The sequence below is a fragment of the Ahaetulla prasina genome, chromosome 2, assembly GCF_028640845.1.
Source record: "Ahaetulla prasina isolate Xishuangbanna chromosome 2, ASM2864084v1, whole genome shotgun sequence".
Taxonomy (NCBI): domain Eukaryota; kingdom Metazoa; phylum Chordata; class Lepidosauria; order Squamata; family Colubridae; genus Ahaetulla; species Ahaetulla prasina.
The window spans coordinates 116,806,735-116,820,476 of NC_080540.1; the positions used below are offsets into that span (position 1 = coordinate 116,806,735).

Consider the following 13,742-nt stretch of genomic DNA (forward strand, 5'->3'; position numbering starts at 1 on the left):
AACCCGAGACATTCATTCTACATTTGGTTGCCTTTGCTCTTTTTTTTTTTTTTTTAATTGAAAGAGTTTTAAAAAAAACAAAAACATTTTTCCCCCTTTTTTCCCCCTCCCTCCCAAAAAACAACAACAAAACACCCCCCTCCCTCCCCCACCCCCCGGCTTCCCGGGTCAATCACAAGGTAAAGTTATACATAAACCAAACATAGAATAAAATTTTCCCTTCCAATCCAAATAACCACATCCAAAGCTTTTCGTCTCCCAACCCCCTCCCCATTACATAAAATAACTTTCTAATTATTCAAAGGCAATCTGATATTTCTTAATCTGATATCTGTTTTGTAGATAATCAATCCATTTTTTCCATTCAATTAAATATCTTTCCTGCGTATTGTCTTTTAAAAACGCTGAGATTTTAGCCATCTCAGCCAAATTAATAACTTTCAATATCCATTCTTCTATTGTAGGTATCTCTTCTTTCTTCCAGTATTGGTTGCCTTTGCTCTTGTCAACACTCTTCCTCTAGGACAGGGCTGTCAAATTTGCGGCCCGGATTTGTCACATGCTAACCACACCCACACCCGGTTTAGCAAAGGGGGAAAAAGTTGCAATATGTCACGTGACGCCGCCGTGACGATGTGTGTTTGACACCCCTGCCCTACGCTCTTTTTTTAGATTAAATTGCTGTTCCCTCTCCTCCTTCTGCCCGTCCCCACTTGTAGGAGCAGCTCAATCCTGTGAAACGAGAGCGCCTTTCCGAGCACAGCCCAGCTGCTCACATCCTTTCCATGGAACCCAAGTAGGTGGATTGCCACGTGGTAGGACTGGGCTTGAGATGAGCAAATGTGGATTTTGAGCTGAGAAACAAATGGCTTTAGGTATTGCAGGATATTAAAAACCTGGATGTTTTGAAGGCAGAAATCTAAAGTTTTTGAAGGCAAAAAGGAAGCAAACAAAACAGAGCCTTTCTCTGAGGGAGATGGGTGGTTAAGAAGTTTGATAAATAAAAACGAAATAATATAGTTAAATTAAATTAAAAAGACATACTGTATTTTTTGGACTATAAGACACACCTAAAGATGCGAGGAAGAACAGGGAAAAAAATGTTTTTGGCCCCTGCGCACCCCATTTTTGAGCCTTTTTTCAGTCTCTTTGCAGCCTTTTTTGGGCTGTTTTGGGGGCTTTTTTTGGCCCATTTTCAAGGCTTTTCCGAAAAAGCCTCAAAAACGGGCTGAAAAAAAGGCCGAAAAAAGGCCCGAAAATGGGGCATGCGGAGGCCAAAAAAACAGCCAGCGGGTGGGCAGGGCTTCGGCAATATTCAGTCTATAAGACGCACAGACATTTTCACCCCCTTTTGGGAGACAAAAAAGTGCATCTTATAATCCGAAAAATACGGTACATATATAATATACATACATACATACATATAGGGAGAATGGCGGTAGAGGGAGGAGACTCTCCCAAGGGTGTTATTTTGAAGCTGTTTCTTTTTCAGAGAAAAATATAAGATATTGAATGCTTTTACCACTGGCAGAACCTATTAAAAAAGTTCCTATGGGTTAGAAATCCATCACACGTTCTAATCTGCCCCTTATTCTGACTTTCTATAAATTGTCCAGGTTGCAGGCATCCTTTACTGTCCGAGCAGATGCTAATCCTAAATCACGAAAGCAGAAACTCCGGCGGTTCCAGATGAATCCTGAGCCCTTCTGGGGCCCCAAAGCACGAGCAAAAGCAGGGTAAAGGGATTTAAAAGGAATCACGGGGTGCTGGGAGGAAATCAGAACATCCAGATTTAAACTCATCTGGGATTGCAATTACATCTGTGATATTTGAAGGGGGGGGGGAAGAGTTCTGTTTCTTCATTGTAAACTGATCCCAGATGTATTGTTTGGGCTGCGAATTATAGTCTTGTTGATAGAACTTTTGTCTTGGAAGGTTGTGTGGCAAAGGGAAGGGCATAGCTAGTGTCTTCCTCTGCATCTGGACTCCCTTCTCAGAAAATAAAACAGCTTCCATGCACATACCGCAGCTGCAGCTCAGGCCCTTGGCTGATGTTACCATTACTTCTCCTTGCTGGGGGCAACCCAGAGGTGGGTTTCAGCCGGTTCTGACCAGTTCTGGAGAACTGGTAGCAGAAATTTTGAGTAGTTCAGAGAACTGGTAAATACCACCTCTGACTGGTCCCCCCGCCATCTATTCTCTGCCTCCCAAGTCCCAGCTGATTGGGAGGAAATGGGGATTTTGCAGTAACCTTCCCCTATCACGCCCACCAAGCCACACCCACAGAACCGGTAGTAAAAAAATGTGAAACCGACCACTGCTGCAACCACTAATCATAGAAGGAGTGTAAGCTAGTCCTCTTGGGTGCAGAAGCAGGTGGGTGTCTTGCCACTCACCGCTCAATATTTTGACAGGGTTTGCTGCAGCTTTCCATTATGAGCCCCATTAAAACCAAAGGGCAGCTGCCTTGGTTCATGCCTAATTATTTTCCTGGGTTAGGGGTGGGATTTCCTCTTGTCTGCAGGAAAAGAGAAAGCTACATCAAAACAAGAGGAAAGTCTGTGCAGAAGGGAATGATGATTCTCACTTAAAAAACTTTCCATGCAAAAGGTTCCGGCAGGTAAGTGGCCAGAATTACTCTGCATGAACTGAACTCAGTTTCTTGTGACAGCACAGGTCAAGGAAGAAATGCGATTGGCATGTGATAGAAAAGGACCATGGCACATTGCTTCCTTTGGTTTCTCTAACATTTAGTCATGGCATTGATATAGTCGGGTTATAGCACAGATGGAGACATTTGGATCTAAAAGAAATGGGGAAAGGAAATGACCTCTTACTAGAGCATCTTTTGAGGCGATTGCACTAATCAAGAACTGGTGCAGGGTCTAAGCTTCCTGGGAAAGGGGAAAAATGGATTGAGGTCTCTCTTCTCCATACAGGGGGCCTGGAAACTGCAGGGGCATGCAATTTGCCTCCTAGAATCAGAGAAAACATTCACCAAGGTTTGGCTTTTTTTAGCCACAGATAAGGAAGAAAATAATGAGCAAGAAATATCTGTTCTAGTTTAAGAGTAGCAGCCACAACCAATAATCTTGCATATTTAGCCAGTCCATTTTAGCCAATGTTATAATTTAACAGGTGACTCCAATTACGTATTAGGATAGCCTCTGAAAATAGATTTGGCAGCTCCCCAGTGTAAAATGGTTTATGCCAAGCTAGAGTGCTGCTTGCTTGATATTTTACCAAATTGCTCAGTTTTGGCAGATCTAAGGCAGCAGCAAAAATTTTAAGTCTTTGTGGATGCTATTAAGACTATATACAGTACAAATCATAGGCACACTGTGAAAAATCTTCTTGAAGACTTGCTATTTTTGACTTCTATATATAAAAATACTAAAGATAATGCATAGTGAAGACAGCATAGTCCCGTGACGGCAAACCTATGGCACGCATGCCCGAAGTGGCACTCAAAGCCATGTTGCCTGGCACGCGCGGCCTTGCCTGTTTCTCTTCCAGGTTTCCGGTGCTCATGCACGCGTGACAATCAGCTGTCCTTCACGCACGCTGTTCTGTCTCCATCCTCACTTTGGAGTAACGAACTGGCCTACAGCCAGTGGTTACACAGCTCCTATCAGTCCTGGCTGAGAAAACGCAGCTGCCTGCCAAAAAGTTCAAACAGATTAAGACTTCAGCTCACTTCGACACGGTTCAGCTAATTTGCTTCCCGTAGAAGTGAGAGCAGTCCCAAAACTCCTTATATATCCTGTGTGGTGGGGCTCTTGCCCCACCCTTCCCTTTGATGACGCCGCCTCTCTAATCTTCTGAAGCGCGGGTCAGTCCAGGCTTGATTAGTATGGTTATCAGCTGTGTCTGTAGGCGTAGCCTGAGGAAGGGAGGAATCAGGGGATGTCGGCCTCATTACGTCCTCCAACTGGCCTGGTTCTGGCTCCTGGAGCCGGGCCAAAGGAATCGGTAAGCCTTACCGGCCCTTCCCCCTCACTCTCAGTCACTTTCGGGCATGGGGCCAGATTCGGGGGCTGGAGCCACAACACACGCAGCAGTGCTGAAAACTGGTGTGTGCATGCATGCCGGCCAGCTGATTGTCAGGTGCGCATGTGCGCCAGAACCCAGAAGTTTGGCTTTTCCAGAGCACGATCCCTTCACGTGCGTGACAGTGCCAAAAACCGGCCTGCACATATGCACCGGCCAGCTGATGATCGGGCATGCATGCTTGCTAGAACCCGGACATTCGGATTTTCTGGAGCATGATCCCTTCATGCACGCGGCACTGCTGAAAACTGACCTGTGCATGTGCACTGGCCAGCTAATCGTTGGGCGTGCATGTGCACTAGAACCCAGAAGTTTGGCTTTTCCTGAGCGCCAGTGATCACTGGCATAGTCCATTCTCCAGAGCTGCCGAGTGCTTTATCTAGGCAGGTTTTTTTTAGCAGTCACTTATATAAATAATATAGGTTGGATTAGGTGCAAGACTATAAATGTCTTAAGTTGTTTCCAATGAATGCCATTTTCCTTCGCAGGGTGACTGTACCTTAGGGGACAAATGCTGCTACTCTCACGAGACACAGAATGAGTGAAGCACCAATAACAGCAGAGTGACGAAAAAGTCCTGAATGCCTGGTGTGAATTTTATTTTTGCATTTATAGGCAATCTTTATATTTTAATGACTTTCAAAATGTGCATGCTAATTAAATACTATTATCTTTTGATGATGTTTGGGTTTGTGATTGTTTAACACTGATGAGGGTATTGTTTTGACTCGTTAGCATTTTGGTAATATGTGGATTAACAATATCTAAGAACCAGTTCAGTCAAGTAGAACAGCAGAGAACAAATTTACATATGGCCGTCTTTCCACTTTTTTAAAAAAATATTCTATCTGCACCAGTCTGCATAAAGAAATTCCCAAGGCTGAGGCATCTTTATGTGAAACATTTTTTTGCTATTGGCAGGCAAGATGAGCAACACTGGGTAAGCCGGAGCAATGATATGACTTGGTGTAAGGCACCTTCCTGTGATCGGCAGAAATATTGTATTTCAGGCTATCTGGTTTTCTTTCATCATACATGTAGTTCTGGTCAAAATCTCAGGGTAAGAGTCCCACAAATTTCCCCCCCCCCATTGCTTATATGAGCCCCATTCATTGTTCTTTTCAAGCCCAATAAAGCTACACTGAAGTAGCAAGTTAAATGTCCTTGGTGTTCTCCAAGTTCGGTTATTTTCTTGCAGGCATTTCATTAGCTCAAACCAAGTAACATCATCTGTCTAGCACTGTTGATGTTACCTAGTTTGGGTAATAAATGTCTGCAAGGAAACAACCGAGCTCAGAGCACCAAGGCACTGAGCTACAAATGTTCTTTATAAGTAATAAATTACCTAGATAAAAGCACTTCCAAAGTATCTACATATGCATTCTTTTCTGAAAATTAGTGCAAGCAGTTTAATGCAAATCTCAGTTTAATACTGAGATGTCATTGGTGTGAACCAAAGTTGAATAAGGCATTATAAAACAAACCTAAGTTAGTGATTTATCAAGGATAGGCTTATTTTCCAGACTATACAACTTATTTCACAGCAAAACATATTGTCCATCTAGTGAAACCTGATAAGCTGTGCAAGATCTTGAGTTTGTTGGTTTATTATCCCGCCTATATTATTTTTATAAATAACTCAAGGCAACCAATGTCTCTAAAATTCATTCTTCCTCCTATTTTCTCCACAACAACCCTGTGAGGAAGGCCAGATGGAGAGAATGACTGACTGGCCCAAGCTATCACCCAGCTATCATTCATGGCTAAGATGAAGCTAGGACTCACAGTCTCCTGGCTTCTAGTCTGGTGCCTTAATTGCTTTCCAACTTTTAACAGGAAGAAATACTGAAGCAATCTGTAGAATAGTTATATGTATTTAAGAGATTTATTAAAAAGATGATAGTACTTAAAGTCAGTCCAAATATTCTAGCACTTTCAAAACCCTCTGTAAGGACGGTCAATTTTTATTATGGATGTGCTCTGAGGACATGAAGGCTGGAACGGTGTGGTCTTTTTAACAGTGATCCCTTTTTCATTTGAAAAAAAAAATATCAGGACAATTTCTGAAGATAGTCCTACTCCCCATACCATCTGGCATTAAAAGCAGCTTAAGTGCATTCTCTGTTCGCAGAACAAGACAATGCCTGCTTCAGAGAGGAACCACTTCCTCCCTCTTGTGCAGGTTTCGGGGGGCGGGGGGGGAGGATCGCGTGTCCTGCTGTTCCTTGAGACAATACTTCACTCTTCTCGGACCAAAACCAAATCTTCCTTACATCTCTTGCCCGCCTTAGTACCTAATCTGTACCAGGAAGGTTCGGATCTGCATGGGAGATAATTCAATGTGGGCCGGGTCTAGGCGAGTGCCTGATTGTCGTTCCGCTGTGATCCCTGTGGAGGGGAGGAGGATGAGAAACAGTGATCGAATACCAAGGTGACATTTAGAAGGAACAAGAAAGGCAACAGTTATTGAGAGACAATGGGATTTACAGTATTTAGCCTGCCAAAGAAGTTCATTCCAAGAGCTGTAATTGTGGGAATTAGCTTATAGTTAATGGCCAACTCTTGCCCAATCATACCAAATGCAAGCTTTGTGGGTAGGGTAGAAAGGCCACTTGGGCTCTGGAAAAGCTGCCAGACATAAATTTTGAAGCAAGATACAGATTAGCCTATGTAAGACTAATTGCAGGTTATAGAAACATATCTTAGAAGAGTCCCCTTGGAGTAGCTTTCAGTGCAACTCAATTACACTAAACACATTAAGATAAAAAAACCATTGAAAGTACCAGTTTCTTTGACGCAATAAATCAGGAAGGTCAAACTGACAACCCGTGGGCCGGATGCATCATGCCACACCCACCCCAGCTCCGTGAATGGGAAAAAGTCACGAAATGTCACATGACGGCAATGTGACCCGGCGAGTTTGGCATCCGTGCAATCGAGACTACTGTACAGACAGATCTGCAATTCCGCTTCAACCCTCACCTTGAGTTGACCGCCAGATGAGCCTGCTCACATTCTCCCGCTTCTGATTTGCCGACAAGTTCATCTCTTGCACAGTGATGATGTTGAAGGAAGAGAACAAATTCTGACCAAGTGGAAAAAACGCAAAAAATCTAGATTGGGATGTTGGCTCCAGTTGATTCTCAATGCTAGACTCATTCTGATCAGGTTCTCTTCATCCTCCTGACCCACCCAACTAAACTCTGTTTTTCAGTTCTGGTCTTCAACTAGCATCAACTCAAATGTTCTCTCATGTGTGCCTTGTAAATCTAATAAAAATGTGAGACACTAGCCACTTATTCAGATCTCAACTGGGCGATGAAAACCACAAGCAATTGTGATTATTATCCGCAGGATGGCAATACTAATCCTTCCCTACCTGATAGGTTTGGTGAAATTCAGGTAAAATGCTACATACAGGATACTGAAGTTTAAGAAATTACCCACTTCGGTGGTAGTTTAGCCAGCTAAATGACAGAGAACAGTTCAAATCTTACTGATTTGATTCTAATAAACCTACCAGCAAGTTAATGGCAACAGGCAAGGAGCCATTGACCGCCTCCCCATATTCAAACTGGTGCTCTAGACGGATGAGAACAGCATCAGGCTCCCACTGGGCCAATGTCAGCAAGTGTACATTCAAGGGAAGGGCATGCCGGATAGCAGAGAACTGAGGATTGGGAGAGAAAGTATTGTCTGACTGCTATCCTGAAAAGCCACAGTGTTAGATAACGTCGTTGACTTATAAAATATAAACATTCAACACAACAAAAGGAATGCCACTGGATACTACACAACATGCAAATTATGAAAAGTAGGAGAGGATAATAAGCTTAAAAAGTTAAACTACGTTTAAAAACCAACGGAGCTTTGGAATTTGGAAGCATGCAGGCAGCACATGTCCAAAATTCTTTAAAACAGCCATGTATTTGCCTTAGATTGTGCAACCATACACAGGCCCTGGAAAAGGTGCCGCTACTTTTAAATAGTTGCCGAAAAGTGCTGCGCTTAAACATCCTCCTTGGATTGCGTTGTACTCTAAAATCCTCACAATTAAAATAATCTTATAAATACCATCCACCATTTCTTTCAAAAGTATTTTGACTACTAATAAATAAGGCTTGGGATATTTTAATACTGCTTGTCTTTTTTCTTTCCCCTCACCTCTTTGACAATGTCGTGACTATCTGGTGTCAGCACCACCTGTGGAGCCATGTACTCTTGCTGGGCCCACAGACGGTGTTGCTCAGCGGATGATTCCACTGTGTCTAAGAATACAAGGTGACGCCCTCGCACCACTATTCCATTGTAATATTCACCAGGTTCCAATAATGGCTCTTGTACACCCCGGTTGTCATCATGTAGCAGCCTTCGATGTACCTGAAAGCAACACACACACAAAAGGGGAAAGCAGAAGAATGGCAGGATTCAATGTCTTTTTTTCTTTTTTTTTTAAAATGTATTTTATTAAACTTTTTTTACATTAAAAACATAGAAGAAATGAAAGAAAAAGGAAAAGGTTATATTACTTAACAGCTATCTGCGGTGTTTTTCTTATAACAATAATCCGTGCAATGACTACAAACATTAAATTGTATGTATTTGTGTTCTTGTTTTATCTGTTGTTTATACTTAGTAACTAAATATCCTTATCTATCTCTTTTCTATCCATAGAAAGGAATTCAATTTCTTAATGCCTTAAAATGCCTGGTGCTGTGGGAGGGATACAGTATCTCTCTTGAAGATGCCGAAGAACAAGTAATTCCTAAAACATAAGTAACTGACTACACCAATTCATTTAACCTCTAGTCTTGCTACAGTTTCACATACGTTTTTTTCTTCTGGTTGTAGACTTCTCACTACTTTGGCTGTTGATCTCCTTTACCTCAATTTCCTAGTCTTTATGTTCTTTCCTCTATTGCAGAGGTGGTCAAACTCATTGAGGGCCGCATCAGGGTTGTGTTTGACCTTGTGGGAGGGAAGGGGCCAGCTCGACAGTCACTCGTGTCAAGGGTGCCTGAAGTGGCCCGAGCACTCTGCCAGTGAAAATGGGCTCCCGATCTCCGTTTTTAGCTGTGACGGCTCCATGCAACCCTCTACCAGTGAAAACAGAGCTCGGGAGGGCCTCCTACGGCTCTCCAGAGCTCTGTTTTTGCTGACAGAGGCACTGCGGGCCAATCCTTTGCTGTTTCTAGGGCGGCCCCATGGGCCAGATCTAAGCACCCCACAGGCCGGCCTTGAGTCTGACACCCCTGATCTATTGAAACTGTGAGTCTTCTGCTTTTGGGGCTAACATTTTAGATGAGGTGCTCAGCTTCCCGACGTTATCAAGTAGACAAGTCGGTTCCCACAGTTGTAACTGGAAGCAATTACAGAAAGTACTTGTCCTCTCTGTTGCTCTACCAACCTGCTATACTTACCATAAGTTCAAGAGAGCCATCAGTGAGGCTACTGCCACCCTGTGAGCGATCTGTCAGCACTGTTAGCTGGGTCTTCTGGTCCTGAAATGGGGAAAAAGGCAAAACGGTCATATAGCCCTGGTTGCATGCATGAACAAACCTCACCCTACGGAGATGCTGTGGAATTACAGGTGATCCCATCACTGGAGGATTCAACCTACGTTAGACAAAAGCCTACCCATATTATTCCATAATTATGCTTGTGTAGGCAGGTAGTCCTATAGGAGACCAAGAACAACCAAAGCTGCCAGGAACCATGGGATATTATTACCTTGATGTAGATACGAGTATTCACAGGGTAGTAGTTGCCTGCCACTGGCTCAGTCTGGCTCAGATTCCACGTGACTCTGTAATCACGCCTTCTCGGGGAATGAAAGAGAGCAAATTAACTTCCCCATTTCCTTCATCCAGCTGAACCTTGCAAAAATCAAGGCACACACCCCTCCCCAGCTCTTACACATGGAAGTGAGAGACAGTGAGGAGGCAAAATGAACAAAAGGGCACTTAGTGCAGCCATGACTGGTATTTTAGCTCCCACAAATTATCTTTGCAATTTTAGTCTGGCTTGTTGGATAAACTCAGCCTTTGTCTGAGCCTTGCCCAGCCTAGGTACTCTCCTCACACATGGATTTCAACTCGCATAGGGTCACTGCTGAGAATCGGAAGAGTTGAAGTCTTAGAGACCTGAAGGGTGTCCGGAATGGAAAGCTACATTACAGTTTTGTAAGCCATGCTTGTAGCAGTACCTGCAACATAATTGGATGCCATCATTTTGGGGAAGGCTCCTACAGAGTAAGCCAGTGGCTATACACTTCCATTTGCTTGTACAGGATTTGATAGTAAATAAAGAAACAGTGAAGTGTAATATTTTGCTTAGTGTTACTGAATATGCTGTGGCCAAGCATTTCAAAACCAGAAATGTCTAGCCAACAGTTTGCACTATAAGCCACTTTACAGTTCTGGCTGCAGGTCAAAGGACTGGTGAATCTTCCCATTCCTAACCCCCATACCTTCTCTCCAGGATCTCACGTCCATTGGAGTCTGTGTAAAAAAGGCCTCCAGTCTGCAGGTTGGTCTCAAAGCGGCTGATTATCTCCTTGCCATAATGATCCCTAGGGCAAAGCATGGAAGGCAGAATCTTGTACTAAAGGTCAATGAAGTCACACACACCCCAACCATGTTCTGATGCTTACGCTATAGGAATGGGTCCCACTGTCCATTCCAGTTCAACATATGGCTGCCCAGCGTAGAGGCGCACCACTTGGGAACACCAGTCAGAGAAGTTCTGGTACAGTTCTTGCACCACTTGAGTCTGCCAAAAAGAGACATAAGGCTGCTACAATCCTCCCTTGGCTTCAAAAATACAGCTGCCCTTTCAGCAGTAGAAGGGCCCGAAAGCATTTGAGAGCAGCTTCACACACAAAGAAATACTAGGCACATTAAAGAGAAGGCTGCTTATGATTCCTTTAAATTCAAACGCTTCAAATCATACAACGGACGCCATCTTCTGGCAATGAGAGAAGCCTTAAGAAAATATTTTAATAAGAAATCAGATTACTCCTGTTAAGACACCTTGGCTCCTGAAAAATGAAAATTTTCCTTTCCGACTAATCATTAAAGAACAAAAGCTGGTTTTATGTTAAGCTTTGGTGAACTCAATCCTGCCAGCAGGGGTGGCATTTGTTGGAAATGGGAAAATATCAGAGGCTAAAAGCATAAGGGGCCATGCATAAGTGTACCTGCGTGCCGTCCCTGTCCTAATATTCCTTTTTACTTACTCTTTTCATGTTTCCAAATTATGTTTATACTTTTACCTGTTATATAGGATTGACAAAATAAATTTTTTTTTAAAAAAAGCTGCTTCTGTAAGGGAGATGAGCAGTTCTTAAATATGTAAAATAAATAAAAAAATAAAAACAATTCCTACAACACTCATGAAATGGGACCAGGCATGGCAAAAACTTAGCCTCTCTTTTTGAAAACCCAATCTATCAGGGCTAGCAATCTTTTGCCTGCCAAAAAAAAAAAAGTATATTATCTCAAGTGAAAACAGATGAGAGCCAAGAGGGGCAAATGAGAGATTGATCCTTTTCTTTCCGGCACCCTCTCTTTTCCTTCTTACATCTTGAGGTACTGAGCGCCGATCAGATTAGATTGCAGAGGGCATAAAAATCAACCAAAGGCTCTCTAATGTAAACAAGCATACATCTGTGCTCAAATTCCTGCAAATTATACTATTGCAATAGTGGCAAATTGTAGTATTGCCCTGTCCATCAAATGTTTCTGCCATCCCCTCAGTCCATGACAAATATTACTTTAGATTCCCAAACAAAGTAAGACAGCTTTTGCAGGAGCAACTGTATAGCAATTCTTGCAAAGCTCTAGCATGAAGAAGCCAATCTTGTTTTGCTTATAGAATATGAGGCCTACCAGTTTATGTTGTGTTATTTAGCTTATAAGAACGTAGCAATAATATTAGCAAACTGATATAGCTGCCCATTTCACAGAAACTGACTTATGGAATATGGTTTGAAAATACAAATAATTCATGGAGGCTAATATGATGAGAGTTATCAGCCTTTTATGACTGCCATCCCTGCTCTTCAGGGGTGGGAAATCTAATTTATCTGGACAAGTTATTCTAGTAATTGTGCTCTTCCCACTAAGCAAGTAACTAGGTAACTTTGTTTCTTTTTATATTGCTCCATTCCAACTGGCTTTGGGTGGCAAGCACTTTAAAAAAAAAAAAGAAAATCTCACAAAAATGTGATAATGGCACAATCCATCAAAGTCAAGTCTGAATTTAACATTCCCCAATCAACCCATTAATCTTTATTACAGCCACAGACCAGCAAAATACTCTCCAAATATTCTATCAGAACCACATTTCTACAGTTCTGCAGAAACTCAGCAGAGTTCTGCAGCTGCTTCACAGCAGTGGATGATGGTAGCTCCTATGATAAATACCAACTACAGAATCAATGCAGGTCAAAACTCTTGGGGATGGGATCCTCAGCAGGACTTACCTCCTGGATCAACTGGGCAAACAGATCAATTTGAAGCAGATGTCTTTGAGCTTTTCCTACCTTTGTTTGATATACATGAACTTTCTGGGCAATGGGAAAGGCCTTGGAGGTGTCAGGACGGAAGATGTAGGCTCCAGATGCCTGTGAATATGCTCCATTTCCAACACTGGCATTATACCTGGAGAAGTCAGCCAAGAGAAGGACATGAAGACCATCATGTCTACAATACCAGAACAAGAATTCATTAACTAATCCCAGCAGAGGATAAGGAATGCCAAGCCATCCTAAAAATGCATCTGCCACCAGCCACCATAGGAAAGAAAGCAGACATTCACTTCTCCAAGCACAAAGTAATCCGACCCACCAGAGGAAGCTTTGGAAAAGCGGTAAGGAGATGTTCTTGTCCAAATTTCGGATCTCCTTCATTAGTCCTGTTTTGGGGTCAAATAGAACTTGCAGATGCTGGAGTAGAAACACATCAAAAATACTATATCAGAGGCACCATCAGGAACAGCTGTTTAGATTTTTAATCTGAATTGTAGCAAATGAAGAAGACTATCCAGGAAGTTCATTTTCAATTATTTTTTTTTGCCCCTTTCTTTTTTATCTATAGAATAGGAACATTTTGAGCATCTCTTTTTATTCGCCATCTAATATTTGACAAGGTAATTTTTGATATTTCCCTTGATTTTACTTTAAGAACTGTTTCAGCCTCACTTCCCCAGTGCAGGAAAAAAAAAATTCATCAACCAAATGACAAAGGGAAGATCAGCCTGTACCTCATTCTCAATCGACAGTGTAAGATGGGCTGCAGCAGGCCGAGGATGCAGCCTTTTCTGCAGCCTGGGACGTGCGGAATCCCTGCCAGACAACCGGGAAACGGAATAGGTTCTGTAGCCTAATGGTGGGAGAGACACCTGGAATACCAGTTCATTGATAGCACTGCCTCGGTTATGCCGCACGGCACGAGTGAAACTTGATACAGGGATGATCTGGCAAGGGAAAAGTAAGATTGATTTTTTTAATAAGATAAATTGATAAGAAATTGATTATTAACAATTCAGGGTTAACCCATCAGAATAAACCCTCCCAGTCACCCCACTCACTCAACCTTGTTCAGAGCAGAATAATTTGGCATGCATTTCCTTTCACTCCCTGGAGCAACAGGAACCTGGATCTTTCAACCATATTACAGGACTTTCTCGAG

The 13,742-nt window shown here is 42.6% G+C and overlaps 2 protein-coding genes across 5 annotated transcripts in view; one reads left to right on the forward strand and one right to left on the reverse strand.

Annotated features, from left to right (window-relative positions):
• Positions 1-9,461, forward strand: part of TRMT1 (tRNA methyltransferase 1) — a 23,011-nt gene extending 13,550 nt beyond the window's left edge. For 2 of the 4 annotated variants that reach the window (XM_058166966.1, XM_058166967.1), the window contains exons 14-18: positions 720-796; positions 1,617-1,736; positions 1,936-2,090; positions 2,500-2,620; positions 4,539-4,726. In XM_058166966.1, the coding sequence (XP_058022949.1) occupies positions 720-796; positions 1,617-1,736; positions 1,936-2,090; positions 2,500-2,591 (444 nt within the window). In that variant the 3' untranslated portion in view covers positions 2,592-2,620; positions 4,539-4,726. Of the gene's footprint in view, positions 1-719; positions 797-1,616; positions 1,737-1,935; positions 2,091-2,499; positions 2,621-4,538; positions 4,727-8,724 lie in introns of those variants that run through there. The other 2 variants (XM_058166969.1, XM_058166968.1) reach the window with 2 other exon arrangements.
• Positions 5,909-13,742, reverse strand: part of MAN2B1 (mannosidase alpha class 2B member 1) — a 24,613-nt gene continuing 16,779 nt past the window's right edge. Inside the window, exons 14-24 of the mRNA XM_058166965.1 lie at positions 13,315-13,527; positions 12,900-12,997; positions 12,596-12,713; positions 10,703-10,821; positions 10,520-10,621; positions 9,781-9,868; positions 9,471-9,551; positions 8,215-8,430; positions 7,571-7,720; positions 7,033-7,135; positions 5,909-6,438 (exon numbers count right to left, since the gene is read on the reverse strand). Of these exons, the coding sequence (XP_058022948.1) occupies positions 6,338-6,438; positions 7,033-7,135; positions 7,571-7,720; positions 8,215-8,430; positions 9,471-9,551; positions 9,781-9,868; positions 10,520-10,621; positions 10,703-10,821; positions 12,596-12,713; positions 12,900-12,997; positions 13,315-13,527 (1,389 nt within the window). The 3' untranslated portion in view covers positions 5,909-6,337. The remainder of the gene's footprint in view (positions 6,439-7,032; positions 7,136-7,570; positions 7,721-8,214; positions 8,431-9,470; positions 9,552-9,780; positions 9,869-10,519; positions 10,622-10,702; positions 10,822-12,595; positions 12,714-12,899; positions 12,998-13,314; positions 13,528-13,742) is intronic.